The following is a 14,764-nucleotide window of genomic DNA, read 5'->3' as shown; positions in this document are numbered from 1 at the left end:
AAAGCTGCCAGTGCTATGGACACGACCAGTTTTCTGACCCATGTGGACTTTAGCCAAGTATTTGGCATTGGTTCTGCAAAGGGACATTTAAAAGTAACGTTAGAGGGTGCCTGGGTGGCTCAGTCGGTTGGGTGTCCGACTTCAGCTCAGGTCATGATCTCGCGGTCTGTGGGTTCGAGCCCCGCGTCGGGCTCTGTGCTGACGGCTCGGAGCCTGGAGCCTGCTTCCCATCCTGTGTCTCCCTCTCTCTCTTCCCCTCCCCCGCTCATGCTGTCTCTCTCTCTCTCTCTCTCTCTCTCTCTCTCTCCCTCTCTTTGTGTCAAAAATGAATATACATTAAAGAAAAAAAAAAGTAATGTTAGGATCCCTGGGTGGCTCAGTCGGTTAGGCATCCGATTCTTGATTTCAGCTCAAGTTGTGATTTCACAGTTTGTGAGATCGAGCCCCACGTCGAGCTCTGCACTGACAGCGAGGAGCCTGCTCGAGATTCTCTCTCTCTCTCTCTCTCTCTCTCTCTCTGCCTCTCCCCTACTTGCACATGCACACACTCTCTCTCTCTCTCAAATAAATAAACTTAAAAAAAAAAAGGGAAGTCGCTAGAGTAGATGACACAACTTGGAGACCAAGCCCAAAGTGTGTAATAAAAGTGGCAGCACAAATGGATGGGACAGTGAGGATCAGTCAGAAAAAGGCTTTGGAACAGTTAAATGACCAGGAAAAAAAGTTAGAAGCTCATCTCCTACCACACAAAAAGAAATTCCAGATGAAGAGTTGAATTCGGGGTGAAAAGAAGCATTTTGTTTTAAACTGGGTGAAAATATACTAGAATTTATTTGATCTTGAAACCGGGAAAAATGTTCTAAACGAAAATAATGGGGAAAAAAATCACAAAACAAACAAACAAAAAAAATCAAAAAAATCCATTGAGGGGGGTACAGGTATTGCAACAAATATAAGGAATTAATACTCTTGATATGTAAGTAGCTCATAAAATTTGTTAAGTGAAGCTCAGTTGGAAAAATAGGCGAAAGATGTGAACAAATAATTCACAGAAGAAAAAGAAATGGCTGAAAAGAATATAAGAATATATCCTCATCAATCACCAAAGACCTATAGATTAAAATTAGATATCATTTCTCTCCTGTAGAAATTTGTTTCTTTTTTTTTTTTTTTTTTAATTTTTTTATGTTTATTTACTTTTGAGAGAGAGAGAGAGACAGAGCATGAGCAGGAGAGGGGTAGAGAGAGAGGGAGACACAGAATCTGAAACAGGCTCCAGGCTCCGAGCCATCAGCACAGAGCCCGACGCGGGGCTCAAACTCACGAACCGCGAGATCATGACCTGAGCCAAAGTCGGACACTTAACCGACAGAGCCACCCGGGTGCCCCTGTTTCTTTTTTTTTTTAATGGCATTATATTTGGCATACAATGTGACTTTAGTTGCAGGTGTACAACGTAGTGATTGCACACAACTCTGTACGTCATGCTGTGTTCAATGCAAGTGTCCCCATACAACACTAGGGTGTAGTTGCAGTACCTCGACTGTATTCCCTTTTCTGTACCTTTTTATCCTTGTGACTTGTTTATTCTGAACTAGAAGCCTATACCTCTCACTTCACCCCGCACCCATTTTGCCCACCTCACAATCCCCTTACCCTCTGGCAACCACCAGTTCTCTGTATCTTTGGGTCTGTTTCTGCTTTCGTTTGTTTCTTTGTTCGTTTGTTTCGTTTTTCAGATTCCTTACATCAGTGCCGTCACATGATACTTGTATCTCTCTGTCTGCCTTATTTCACTTAGCATAGTGTCTTCTAGGTCCATCCGTGTTGTCCCAAATGGCAAGATCTTGTTGTTTTTTATGGCTGAGTGATACTCTTCTCTGTGTGTGTGTGTACAAATACATATCACATTTTATTTATCCACTCAGCTCTTGATGGACCCTTGGGTTGCTTCCATGTCTTTGCTATTGTAAATAATGCTACAAAAAAACATAGGGGTGCATGTTTGGTGTTTTTGTTTTCTGCGGGTAAACACCCAGGTGTGGAATTACTGGATCATATGGCATTTCTACTTTTAATATTTTGCGGAACCTCCATACTGGCTGCACCAGTTTACATTCCCAGCGACAGTGCACGAGGGTTCCTTTTTCTCCACATCCTCACCGACATTTGTTATTTCTGGTCTTTTTGATGCTAGCCTCTCTGACAGGTATAAGGTGATTTTGTTATTTTGCATTTTTCTGATGATTAGGGACGTTGAACATCTTTTCGTAGTATGTCTTCTTTGGAAAAATGTCTACTCAGATCCTCTGCCCATTTTTAATCAGATTGGCTTTTTGTTTTTTGGTTTTGAGTTGTGGAAGTTCTTTATATATTTTGGATATTAACCCCTTACTGAATATCTCTTTTGCACATATCTTCTCCATGTAGTAGGTTGCCTTTTCATTTCGCAAAAGTATTTTGGTGTAGTCTCAATAGCTCATTTTTGCTTTTATTTTCCTTATTTTATTTCCTTATTTTATTTTCCTTATTTTATTTTCCTTATTTTGCTTTTATTTTATTGTCCCCAAGGGGACAGGCAATACCAAGCAGCCATGGAGCGTATCAGGTGCTGATGGATGCAGGGATAAAAATGAGGCAGTATCCAGTATCCAGTATCCCTTGTGAAATTAGCAAAGAATTTTTAAATGATAATATCAGCCTGGGTGAGGATAATAGAAACAGGCCTCATAATTGCTGGCAGAAGTGTAACTTTCTAGAAAAGTTCATATACTTTATTTCCCTTTTCAGAACTCCTGCCTAAGATAAACATTTTAAAATCTCATCATTGATTGATAAACAAAGATGTTCATCATAGTGGTATATAAATGAAAACAAAATCTTAACAAAGGGAGATTCATTTAATAAATTATGGTACATATACAAGAATATTATATAGCCGTTAAAAATTACATTTTCAAAAACCAGTTGATTTAAGAAACTATACAAAACTACATATGGTGTGATCTCATTTATGCTAAAAGATATACATATGCTTCTAAAAGACTAAAAATATATAAAGTTTTTTATGCTGTCAGGAGTTTGAGTAATTTTCATTTTCTCCTTTGAACTTTAATATATTTCTAATTCTCTGTAATAAGTTTGGATTTCTCTAAAATGAAAAAATTAAAATATCTGTATGTGTGTATATATTTATTTAAATATATGTATTTATTGGCGACATTACCAGTTGTTTTAAGTGGGCTTACTCTGCAGTATGTCCTATCAAAAGAATGAACATTTTTTATAACTTTTTAGTGCAAATTGAGAGTAGATTTCTGGCAAATTGATTACAGCATTACAGCAGCATTTGCAACTGGGCAAGGAAAAAGTTCTTTGTACGTTCTGAATTAGGCTTGTAAGAAAGTGTTTTATTTGGAAACAGAGTCCACTGTTACTAGAAACAGCCCAACACCATCAAATTCATCTACTAAAATAGTTTTGTATGTCATATCATCATATAAATACATTTTTCACTCCAAGTGGTAAGATTCTTAACCCATGAAACACCAGGATTCTGTATTCTAGGGGCCAGGTCAGTAATAGTGGGATTTTATTTGTGATTTCAGGCTAATTTGTAGACATCGATGCCAAAACTATCTTGTAACATCTTGCTGCTTTGATGATGTTGATAGGAGCTTCGGAAGTATAAGGAAAATGAGAAGGACACTGAGGTGTTAATGTCAGCGCTCTCGGCCATGCAAGACAAAACACAGCACCTGGAGAACAGTCTGAGCGCAGAGACGAGAATCAAGCTGGACCTGTTCTCTGCACTGGGGGACGCAAAGCGACAGCTCGAGATCGCCCAAGGTAGGAGAGCAGCGGGCCCCAGAGGAGGTGGTGTGACGAACAATGCACAGGAACACAGCACACGTCCCTTAGAGCTCAGAACCAAAGACATTCGGTTTTCTCGGTTTGTAAGTGCCCGACCTTGACATCTAGGAATTATCACATTAATTCATTCCGCGGACGTATTTTGAGGTGAGAGTATGTCAAGTGCAGGGCACACAGAGAAGGGGATGAGTTTCTGTGCCCAAGGAGTTCACGGTGTTGTTGAAGAAAGAGACAACTGCGGAGTCCCCCAAAGGTGGTGGTGTAGGAACATACCGAGGGGCAGGGACTGAGCCAGTCTGGGAGTTAGAGGGCTGTTTCTCAGGGGAGCTGATGTCTGAGTTGGGTTTTGAATGATGAGCAGGGGTTAGCTCAGTGACGAAGCAGTGTAGGAGGGCGAGGGGCAGAGAGGCATCTGAACAGAAGAAACAGCTTGAGGGAGGCCAGGGAAGCTAGGAAGGCCTGACGCGTTCCAGGCCGCCATGGTTACGAATGAGGGAGCACTGGGAGCAGCTTCTGGAGAGTAGGCCGTGCACTCCACAGCTACTTCCCGAGGCCCTACTGTGTGCTGGGCACTGCAAGACGCCCCAAGGGGACAGGCAATACCAAGCAGCCATGGAGCGTATCAGGTGCTGATGGATGCAGGGATAAAAATGAGGCAGTATCCAGGCAAGAAGTGTGAGTGTCTGTGTGGGGCCACTGGTTTGACACGGTGGTCGTGGAAAATCCTTTGAATAGGTAGCATTTGGGCAGAGGCTGAAAGTAAGAGAGTGAGGGAACCACGTAAATCTAAAATCTCCGGGGGAAAAGCACTTCAGGCCTCAGGAGCATAGGCACAGCCTGAGGGGCGGGTATGGTTGCTGGCGTCAGAGTGGCCGGGCCACATTTGTAGCCCTTGGAAAGAACTTGGGACTTTGCTCTGAGTAACACGGGAAGCTTTGGAAGGCTTCTGAACAGAGGCCTGATACAACCTGATGAAAAGAAATTTAGATTTTGTCCCAGAAACTAATTAGCCAGCATAGATTACTGAAAAAAAAAAAAAAAAAATCAAACAGCTAACTTAGTAGGAGAAGGTTATTTCAACAGGCACTTAAAGAACATTCAAAGCATGCGTACGAGAAGCTGAAGGAGAGAGAGGTACAGATAAGACACAGTGTGGTGGGGGATCTACTAGGGTGTTCAAACTTTTTGGTCTTGGGGACCCCTTGACACTCTTAAAATTCTTGAGTAACCCAAGGAGATTTTTTCCAAGTGGGTTATGTCAATCAGTATTTACCTATTAGAAACTGAAACTTGGGGCCACCTGGGTGGCTCAGTCGGTGAAGCATCCGACTTTGGCTTAGGTCATGATCTCGCAGTCTGTGAGCTCGAGCCCCATCTCGGGCCCTGTGCTGACAGCTCAGAGCCTGGAGGCTGCTTCGGACTCTGTGTCTCCCTCTTCTCTGCCCTTCCCCACTCATGCTCTGTCTCTGTCTCTCAAAAATAAATAAACGTTAAAAAAAAATTTGTTTAAAAGAAATTAAAACTTAAAACATGTATTAATTCATTTTCAAATAGCATAATAAACATATAACTTATTTGTATGAGAAAGAACTATATTTGCCCAAAACCCCAGAGAAAATTTAATGAGGAAAAATGGCATTGTTTTACCCTGAGCCAATCTCTTTAGTTTCTGGTTCAATAGAAGATAGTTCGGTTCTCATCCCTGTTTCTACCTTCAGTCTGTTGTAATTTTACTTGCATGTGGTTTCTAGAAGACTCCACTTACCCCCAGGAGGAAATGAATGTGCAGAAGGCCAACGATGTATTAGTATGATCACAAAGATGGCTGGACCCTGTGGGCCCTGTGTACAGCAGAGAGGCCTATTGCCAGTGGGTAGAGGTGGGGGACTTGAAGGGCCAGAGCAGTGATCAGGGGTGGCTTCACGAGGGAGGGGACATTGAGTGGGCTTTGAAGGATGGATTCTGGGGGCAGAGAATGGCAGGGGAAAGACATTGTTACCTGGGGGGTTCGTGCAAGCAAAGGAAAGAAACGTCCGGATGAGCGGTGGCCTCAGGCTGGAGGACTTGGGAGATGAGGGGGACCGTGCATGAAGCCAAACCAGACTGTGTCTTCCCTAGATTTTTCAGGAGGGACGGGGTGACGTGTTCTGGCCATTATTTTGGAAACGTCTTTCCAATAGCAATGTGAAAGATGGATCTGGAAGGTGAGATTGAGGAGAGGCAGGTAGACTCCCTAGGAGGCTGTGACTGTCTTTTGTCTCAGAGGCGGGGAGTGTGGGGGAGGGAGGGTGGTCCAGACAGGGAGGGAAGGAAAGTGGAGGCACCTGGGGGATGTGGGAGGCTAAAGTTGCTGGGAGCAGAGAAGAAGAACAGCACAGAATCAGGGAACGAGAAGAGAGAGTGACTTTGGTTGGAGATGCTCGGAGTTGGAGTCGTTTCCTGGACACCCAGGTGAGAGATCGTCGTCAGTCAGGGGGCATTTGGGGTCTCATCTCCAGCGAGAGGGCCCAAACCCCGGGAGCAGGGGGGAATATACAAGTTGTGAAAAGTTAATGGAGCTGTAGGAGGGGCTTGGGATGGCCCAGATGATAGAGCAAGAAGAATGGCAGGTTGGGAGTCGGGCTTATTAATCTGTGGGCTCAGGGAAAAGCAGTTAAGAAGAAGGTTCCTGGGAATTCTGTTCTAAAGCTGACCTTCTGGGGCGCCTGGCTGGCTCAGTTGGAAGAGCACGCAGCTTTTCATCTCGGGGTCATGGGTTCAAGCCCCACGTTGGGTTGTAGAGATTACTTAAACTTAAAAAAATTTTTTTGGTTCAAATAAATAAAGCGGAACTTCTGGCCACATGCCGGTTCCTGTGCCCTCCTGGCTCAGCTGGCTGCGAAAGGGGCCACCTCATTTCAGCTGCTCTGATTTGCACTGTGGGAGGACAGCCCCCTGGAGTGCGGGAGCACCTGGTCTCTGAGTGGCCAAGGGGAGTTTGGCTTCCCAGCGCAGACTGGGCTTCCGTGTCAGCCCCCGAATTCTTGCAAAGAGACAAAAAAAGCAAAGAGAACTGCCTTTTTGAAAGCTCCGGGAATGTTTGCATGTTACTGATTAAAAACATCAAACTTGCATCTGCGTGGGGAAAAAAAAAAAAGGATACAGTGGCTCACAGATGCCGTTAGGTATTTTATTCATCCGAGGCTTATTTTGTTCAAAGGGAAGGAGGATATTTGATGCGAACTTGAAGCTGAGGGGCCATGAAGGAAGTCAGAGCAGTTCCTTTCTACTGCTCTTTGCTGGGCCTTCCCACTACTTCCCCCCCTTGTCAAGCTGAGAATATTCTAATAAGGATCCAACTTTGTAATTCAAATCAAACCCCTTGTTGCTTTTCTGCTTCCTACTTTCTGTATCATTTGATTCATCCCACTTCCAAAATGACTTTCATCTCTACTACATGCTTGTTAAAGATATGTCACCGCGCCCTCTTGCATTTCAAATATATTACCACCTTCTGCAGGACTCAAACTGAGTGCAGCTCAAATGCAACCTCTTTTTTTTTTTTTTTTGAAAGCATTTAAATTTCTGAAGTTCTGAAGGGCTATTCCTGAGTCCTGAGTGTTCTTCCCGCAGTAGACCAGGGAGCTTCAAAGCGTGATGCAAATTGCGTGGGCTCTGGAACAGTGGTGCCAGGTTTAAATCCCGCTCGACCTCTTAATCACGGAATGACTTTGGGCAGGAGACATAACTTGCAGAGCCTGAGCTTTCTCGGGGGCTGGGCACTAGGGATGTGGCAGCGAACAAGGGGACAAACCCAGCTTCTGCCCTCATGGAGCAGAGGCCACTGGAGATGACGGGCACAGAGCATCACCCAAATGGGTAGTTACAGGAGGTAAAAGAATGTGGTACGTGGGAGTGCAGACTGGAGCTAGACCGCACAGAGCTGAATCCTGGCTCTGTCATTCGGCCTCTCTCTGCCTCAGTTTCCTCATCTATAAAATGGATGATGATGATGATGATGGTAATTCCCACATCCTAGAGTCATTGTGATAAGTGAGTTTGTCTATGTAAGCACTTAGAGCAGTGCCTGGCACTTGTGTGTTAGCCATTGTAATTATTATCCTTACTAGAAGAAAGGGACAAAAAGGAAAGCATGGGATGTGTTGAGAATCTAGGGATTGGGGGGGGTGCGTGCAGGGTCGGGTCCTATTTTAAGGGGAGGCTCAGGGAAAGCCTGGTGAGGAAGTGAAACCTCAGGAGTGAACACAGAGCAGGAGAAGCCCAGAAGAGGAAGCGGCCCAAGGCAGGAGTTGGTTGGGTCAAGAAGCTAAGCATAGCGGGGGGAGGGGGGATGCTGGGCGGCCGAGTCAGGTAACGTGAAAGTGTCCGGCAGGTGCAAAGTGGGCCGACAGGCCGAGCGGCACAGTGCCAAGAGGTGGGGAGGAGCACACTGTGTCACTCTAGACCCCCCCAGTGCAGCCGCTGCCGGGCTTCGTGTGCCTTCTGTAGGGGAACCCGGAGTCCCAGAGTGCGGTGATGGATTCTCGGGCCTCAGGTGTTCTGTATCCCTCGGTCTGACACTCAGATGTCCAGCCTCCCAGAAAAATATTCCCGCTCAAGAGGTGCAGCCGTGGTGCACCCTCTCGGCTGCCGTGGGTGACTGCCGCGCTCCACACGTGGCTCAACGTGTCGCTTGTCACCCCTCCATAAACAGAATCCCTTTTTAAACACCTGTAAAACCACGGCCCACAGGCCCGACTGGCCTGCCACCTGTTCTTGTATTCCCCATGGGCTGAGAATGGTTTTTGCATGTTAGAAAAAGGCGGGGGGAGCGCCTGGGTGACTCAGTTGAGCATCTGACTCTTGACTGCGGCTCAGGTCACGAGATCGAGTCCCGAGTCGGGCTCCACACTGACAGCATGGAGCCTGCTTCGGATTCTCTCTCTCCCTCTCTCTGTCCCTCCCCCACTGTGCTCCCTGTCTCTCTCTCAAAATAAATCAACTTAAAAACAAAAACAAAAACAAAGTGTGTGGCTCGCAATGCCTAAAATATTTACTGTTTGGCCCTTAACAGGAAAAGTTCCTACCCTTAGAAGCCATCAGAGCTGGAGGCGAACTCACTTGGGATTGGGCCTCCGCGAGGGATTGTGTTAGAGGGACCCTCCCTTCTCACTAACGGTGGGTCTTTGCTCTTTCAGGACAAATTCTTCAGAAAGACCAGGAAATCAAGGACCTTAAACAGAAGATAGCCGAAGTCATGGCCGTCATGCCCAGCATAACGTACAGCGCCACGACCAGCCCCCTGAGCCCCGTTTCCCCCCACTACTCTTCCAAATTTGTGGAGACCAGCCCCTCTGGACTTGATCCCAATGCCTCTGTTTACCAGCCCCTGAAGAAATGAAGGCCAGCTGTGGCTTTTGCCCAGCCATTTGGTTACCAGAAGGCATCACAAAGGAGCGTCTCTGGCAGTCAAGATAAAAAAAAAAAAAAAAAAAAAGTTTATATTGTATTTTGTGGGACTGTATATGTTGTCGTTTTTAAAAAGGGGGGAAAGATAACATCCAAGTCTGATTAGAACTGCCCATCAGTTTTTCTTGTAAATTTTTAGAAGACCTCACAGAACTTTGCAGTTTATTTTTCTCGGCCAACACATTAAAACCATTCTTGGATTTCAAGTAGCCAGTTTTGCCTTTTATGTATTCTTACAGTTTCCTCTTGAAGAAAACAGACAGACAAACAAAAGCAGGGTTTTTGCTTCCCAATCCTTTATTTTTGTTCTGTTTTGTTCTTAAATAAGCAAGCAAAACCTGCACGTTGGATTCACGTGGGATGCTAACAGAAGCGTTTCTTTTTTAGAGTGGAAGGGTTAATAACCTCACACAGCTTTGCTCTCATAGCTGCATTACCCAAGATGATTATTGACATGACAGAAAACAAAAGGTGATTACCCCTCCGAGGAGCAGACAGACCCCAGGAGTGTCCCGTAAGCCGAGGGGAGCCAGGTGATGGGACTTGGCTCTCGAGCGTCCCTGGGGTCGAGTCGGAAATGCTCCTGTCCCTCTCGGGTGTGCAGTCCTAGAAAATCGCTAGCAGTGCCTTGGGAAAAGACATTTCAAGAGGAAACTTGATGACTTTAAACTATCTTCCCCCTTCCCCGTCATCTGTCTTCTATCTGTGTCGAGCTCACTGCGGATCCTGCTGTACAGCTGGCGTGTAGCTGGGCTCTTGGACGCCACCCCGGCTGCATCCCGTGTCCTCTCAGAGAAAGCACCCGGGTGTTCTGGACTTCTCGAGGCAAGCACCTGGGGGCGGGGAGCCGGGCCGTGTGTGTGTGCCACAGACCTGCAAAGACAGCCAAGGAAACCGGGTTCGGGTTTGTTGGGTTTCATTTTTTAATCTCCTTTCATTTAACTGTGCTTTTCCTCTCTTCATCATCTTGTGTTGGATGATTTAAAAGAAACTTGACTATTCCTCAGCTCTTGTGCCAAGGAGGGTTTGTTTTTTTTTGTTTTTGTTTTTGTTATTAAGAGTTTTAAACTCAAAACTCTGCACAAAGATTTCGGTTTCAAGTGTATATTAGACACTGGTAGAAAAGTGTTTGCACTGGCCACTTTTGGAAGTGTTTAAGAATCCGGGTGGGGGCGGGGGGAGGGCCGGGGAGAGGGAGGGGCGAGGCAAAATTGTATTGGGAAACTAGGAAAATTAAGGAACCAGATTGGTTTTGCTTCCTTGCCATGGATTCTGGAAGGACACCGTTCTTCCCAAATTTCCCGTCAATTGGCGTGCACGTCATATTTAAAGCAGATTAAGGGGGACGAGCAAGTCAGCAAAATCGAAGTATTAAAAAGAATCATCCTTTTAATCACAGATCTTATTTGGGGGTAAGAAAAAATAAAAAAAACTTCTAGCTTTAGCCAGGTGTGCATGTTGCTGCCATTTTGCATTTTTGAATCATCTTGTGTAATTGTCACCTTGGAAGTGTTAACTCACAACTGTCACAGGTTTTTTTCATCCTTGTGCAAAAACATGGAAAATTGTCACTGACTTTGTGTTGAGGTTTCCCCCACTTTGCTGCCTTTTGGGACACTATTTTCGTTAAACACTTGGTCTTGGCTGCATTCTTTTTTTTTTTTTTTTTTTTTTTTTTTCCTTTCCTGTGGGGTTCAAAAGAATAAAAACATTTTCTTACAGATAAAACTAGTTTTCTGCCTTTTTAAACTTTGCAGGAGGGACCGCAAGGTAGATTGTTCTGAATGGGCCTTCGATGGTCGCCCTTGCTCTCTCCCCATCCCGGGCCCTGTCAGGGGGCAGTGCCCCCCCCCCACCCCTGTGTGGTGGGGCAGAAACAGGATTTGGGATGAATCCATCCAGGGTCTCAAGTTGGTTTTAGTTCTAGTCCAACTTAAGACGTATCCATACTCATTCTCCCTCCCACCCTCCTCCCTCCCTCCCTCCCTCCCTCCCTCCTTCCTGGTCCATCCCTGCCCACTTTCTTTCTCCCTGGCTTCCTAGTAGAACCAAGGCTGACCTGTTTTCTGGTACAACCCTCCTCTCCTGAAAAGGCAGGTCAGGGGTGGGGTTGGAAGGGAGTTGGCAAGGAAATACTGAGAGCAAATTTCCTTCCCGTTTTCCAGAATCTTTGGGGCCGCTTTGTGACCTATAGCCTGTTGGGTTTCCTATCTGCTCTAGATCCTGCGCTGACCTCCAAGGTAGCCACTTCTAAACCCTCCCTTGTTTCTAGAGGCTTTGTCTGTTTTCATCTTCTGACAAGCCAGCCTCCTCTCTTGGTCCCTGCTTTCCTCTCTTGGCCATTGTTGCAACTGATCTTGGCTCCAGTTTTGGAAAATTCTGCTCTTGGCACCTCACCCTCTGTCCCCGTTGCTGCATGGCCTTCCTGAGTCTCAGCCACTTAGGCTCTTACAGATACACCACACTTCATACCGTGAGCAGAGCTCCTCGGGGGAAGCACCTTGGCCTGGCCTTGGCCTTCGCCTTCCCGCAGGAACGTGTCTGCCCACGGCATTCTCACCGGCACGTTCTTTTACACCAAGAAAATCTCCAGTTGTTGTCTTTGTTGTTTTAGGCCCATGACAAAGGGGTTCCGCTCCTTAATACACTAAACATTCGTTACGTGCCATAAAGCCGTGTTTGCCATTCTGGATGGTTAAACATTTACAGAAGGAGCAGGGCCGAGTGTGTTTTGACTGGCCGAATAACCTCTCTTTATTGCCATCCTCCAACCTGACCAGGAAATAGCTGCCGTGTGTCCATTCTCTGTGACATTCTTTCCAGGGGATCCTATAAAGTGAGAAGGAACAGTTCCTCGGGGCTCGGGGCCTGAGGGGAGGGAATCGTCCTTCCTCCTCCCATCCCAGCTCGCCAGCCTCACCTGGCTGTACTCATGGGGCCGTGGCAAAAGCCACCTGGGAGGGCCGAACATGTCTAACAGCTGCTATCGGGCTGCTGCTTGCGAAATTCACAGCACGTTAGAGGGAGCCGAAGAGGTAAACCGGAAGGAAGCCCACCTGGGAGCCGGTCCAGTGAAGGGCATAGTAAACTGTTTTCCAGGCGGGCTGTGGCAGCTAGAAGGACCTCTGAGCCGGTAAGTGCCTGGTCTGGTTGCTCTCTTTGCTGCTGAGCTGGCCTCCTCCCAGGCTTGCTGCACCTGCCCGAGGGCACCGCTCTCTAAAGGCCCCCGTCTGCCCCAGGCCGCGCAAAGCCCGGTGGCGGCTTCGGCAAGCCCTCTAGACTGGGATCCAGTTCTGTGACCTCCCGCAACCTCTCTGGGGTGGGTGCGGTTTCCTCACCTTTAAGGAGGAGTATTGTTCCTGGTCGCCCTGCTGGCCCTGCTGGTTGGAAGGAGTTGCTATGGGAACTGCAGACTACCCAGGGCCTCCCCCTGCAAGTCCAGAACTGCAGCAAGGAGTCGTGGTGGGGCAGGGAGCTGGCAGAATTCCTGTTCCTGGGGCTAGCTGCGTCCCCCACAGCACCCTGGGAGCTCTCCCCAGCCCCCACCCCACCCCACCCAGCCGAATCTGCATTTTAACAAATCTCCAGGTGATTTGGTGGCTTCGCAGTGTTAATTGTTTAGAAGCCTAACCTGAAGACCAAAGCACTGTCTCTCTCTCCTGGTTCAGAAAAAGCCAACTCTCAGGCTTTGAAAATTCAGTTAAGAGCTTAGTAGATGCGGGGGAATGGGGGGGGGGGGTGCGCCTGGGTGGCTCAGGTCATGATCTCGCAGTTCGTGAGTTCGAGCCCCACATTGGGCTTGCTGCCGTCAGCGCCTGCTTCAGATCCTCTGTCCCTCTCTCTCTCTGTCCCTCCCCCTCTTGCGCTATCAAAAATAAACATATATAAAAGAAAAGAGCCTAGTCGATGAGCAAGCTGGAGATGACGGGCCCTGAGCTTTATACATTTTGCTTATTTTGTTTATTATTCCCCTCCCCCATCGGGATGTAAGCTCTGTGCGGGCAACGGTTTTCATCCGTTTATTTACTGCTGTGACCGAGAACAATGACTGCTACATAGTAGGTGCTCAGTAAACGCGTGTTGAATGAATAAGGCTAATCAGCGGATTAGACGTGTTAACCTGAAAAACCGCCTCTTAACAGCGTCTCTGTAACAGTACCGTGAGAATGACAGCATGCACGGAACGGTTTCTAGAAGATGGGACAATTTACCATGACATCTTACATCTGCCTGTGTCTCGTTTCTGCCGAATCCTTGTTTTCTTGTCAGATATTCTCGACAAACGCCTGCTTGACTTCGCCAGGGGCAGGGATTTCCTAAACAGCCGAGTGCGCAGAGGACGCTCACTTCTCCGTCAGGGAAACCTTGCCGCAGGGAACCTGCTGGGCCCATCCATCCGTCCAGCCACCCATCCATCCGTCACCCCAGTTGGAGCCTTAGACCGATTTCCCCCAGTTCTGGCACAGCTGCGTCTTGAGTCAGTGTGGGATTTTCATTTTGGCAGGGATCGGACTATAAAGCGTTTCCTCCAGGAAGGTTAAAAGGACTTTTGAGGGGCTTCTTCGATCTGACTAAGGAGGCCACACTTCGCTGCTGGCCTCCTTTCCTCTCGGGCTCCTTTGTCCCTGCTCTGTTCCTGTCTCAATGCTTGCTTTTCATTCCTCCGCCTTTACCTGAGGGAGCTCTTACGTTCCCTCAGCTTCTGGAATGACCCCTGCCAGTGTACCTCTGAGCTCTGTCCTAAGAATCCCGGGCCTAGTTCCACACAGTGCGTTGTGGCCTTTTAAGCCCCACTGCGGAAGCCTGGACGGGTTTGTTCACTCTGGGAGCCCCGCCTGCCCCCAGGCACCTTAGGATGGAGAGGGAGGCCACGCGGCCTGCGGCCAGGGACCTTTATGAGCTGGTTTGGCCTGGCGCCCGCCCCTGCAGCACCAACACGTCTTTAGCATTGCCCTCCCGCTTGTCCTCACAGGCCGACGCTGTTTGACACGCCCTCCGGTCCCAGGCCTGTACTTCCCTAGAACAGTGGTTCTCAAACTTCAGGGTTCATCAGAACCCCCCGAATGGCCTGTTAAAACCCAAATTGCAGGGTCCCACCCCCAGCGGTTCTGATTCCGGAGGTCCGGGGTAGGGCCTGGAACGGTGTGTTTCTGACAAGGTCCCAAGCGAGGCTGGGTCCTGGAACCCCACTCTGAGAACCACGGACTTGAGAGCAAGGGCTGGCCCTGGGGCCCCGGCCCGGCCTGACGCCATCCCCTCCAGCTGCCACCAGAGGGCACCTGGGAGTCTTTTCACCTCCCCCGGCCGCTCGGTGGGACAGCAGATCGTTTTCCCTGAAGATTTCTTTCTTACTGCAATTTTTGTTATGTATGAGGAAGAAGAAATATTGACCTAAAAGATAAGGTGGGTTCTCAGAGTCTGTCTCTGACAAGTATCAAAGGTC

General features: G+C 47.6%; 2 protein-coding genes across 2 annotated transcripts in view; both read left to right on the top strand.

Annotated features, from left to right (window-relative positions):
• The window catches only part of MACO1 (macoilin 1), a 62,967-nt gene extending 53,440 nt beyond the window's left edge, over positions 1-9,527 (top strand). The window contains exons 10-11 of the mRNA XM_078452180.2: positions 3,675-3,849; positions 9,051-9,527. Coding sequence (XP_078308306.1) covers positions 3,675-3,849; positions 9,051-9,253 — 378 coding nt within the window. The 3' untranslated portion in view covers positions 9,254-9,527. The remainder of the gene's footprint in view (positions 1-3,674; positions 3,850-9,050) is intronic.
• MAN1C1 (mannosidase alpha class 1C member 1) overlaps positions 1-14,764 on the top strand; it is a 296,651-nt gene that overhangs the window by 53,538 nt on the left and 228,349 nt on the right. The window lies entirely within an intron of this gene.

Source organism: Panthera onca, chromosome C1, assembly GCF_046562875.1.
Source record: "Panthera onca isolate mPanOnc1 chromosome C1, mPanOnc1 haplotype 2, whole genome shotgun sequence".
NCBI lineage: Eukaryota > Metazoa > Chordata > Mammalia > Carnivora > Felidae > Panthera > Panthera onca.
Note: the sequence above shows the minus strand (reverse complement) of the source record. Positions and strands in the feature narration are given on the sequence as shown.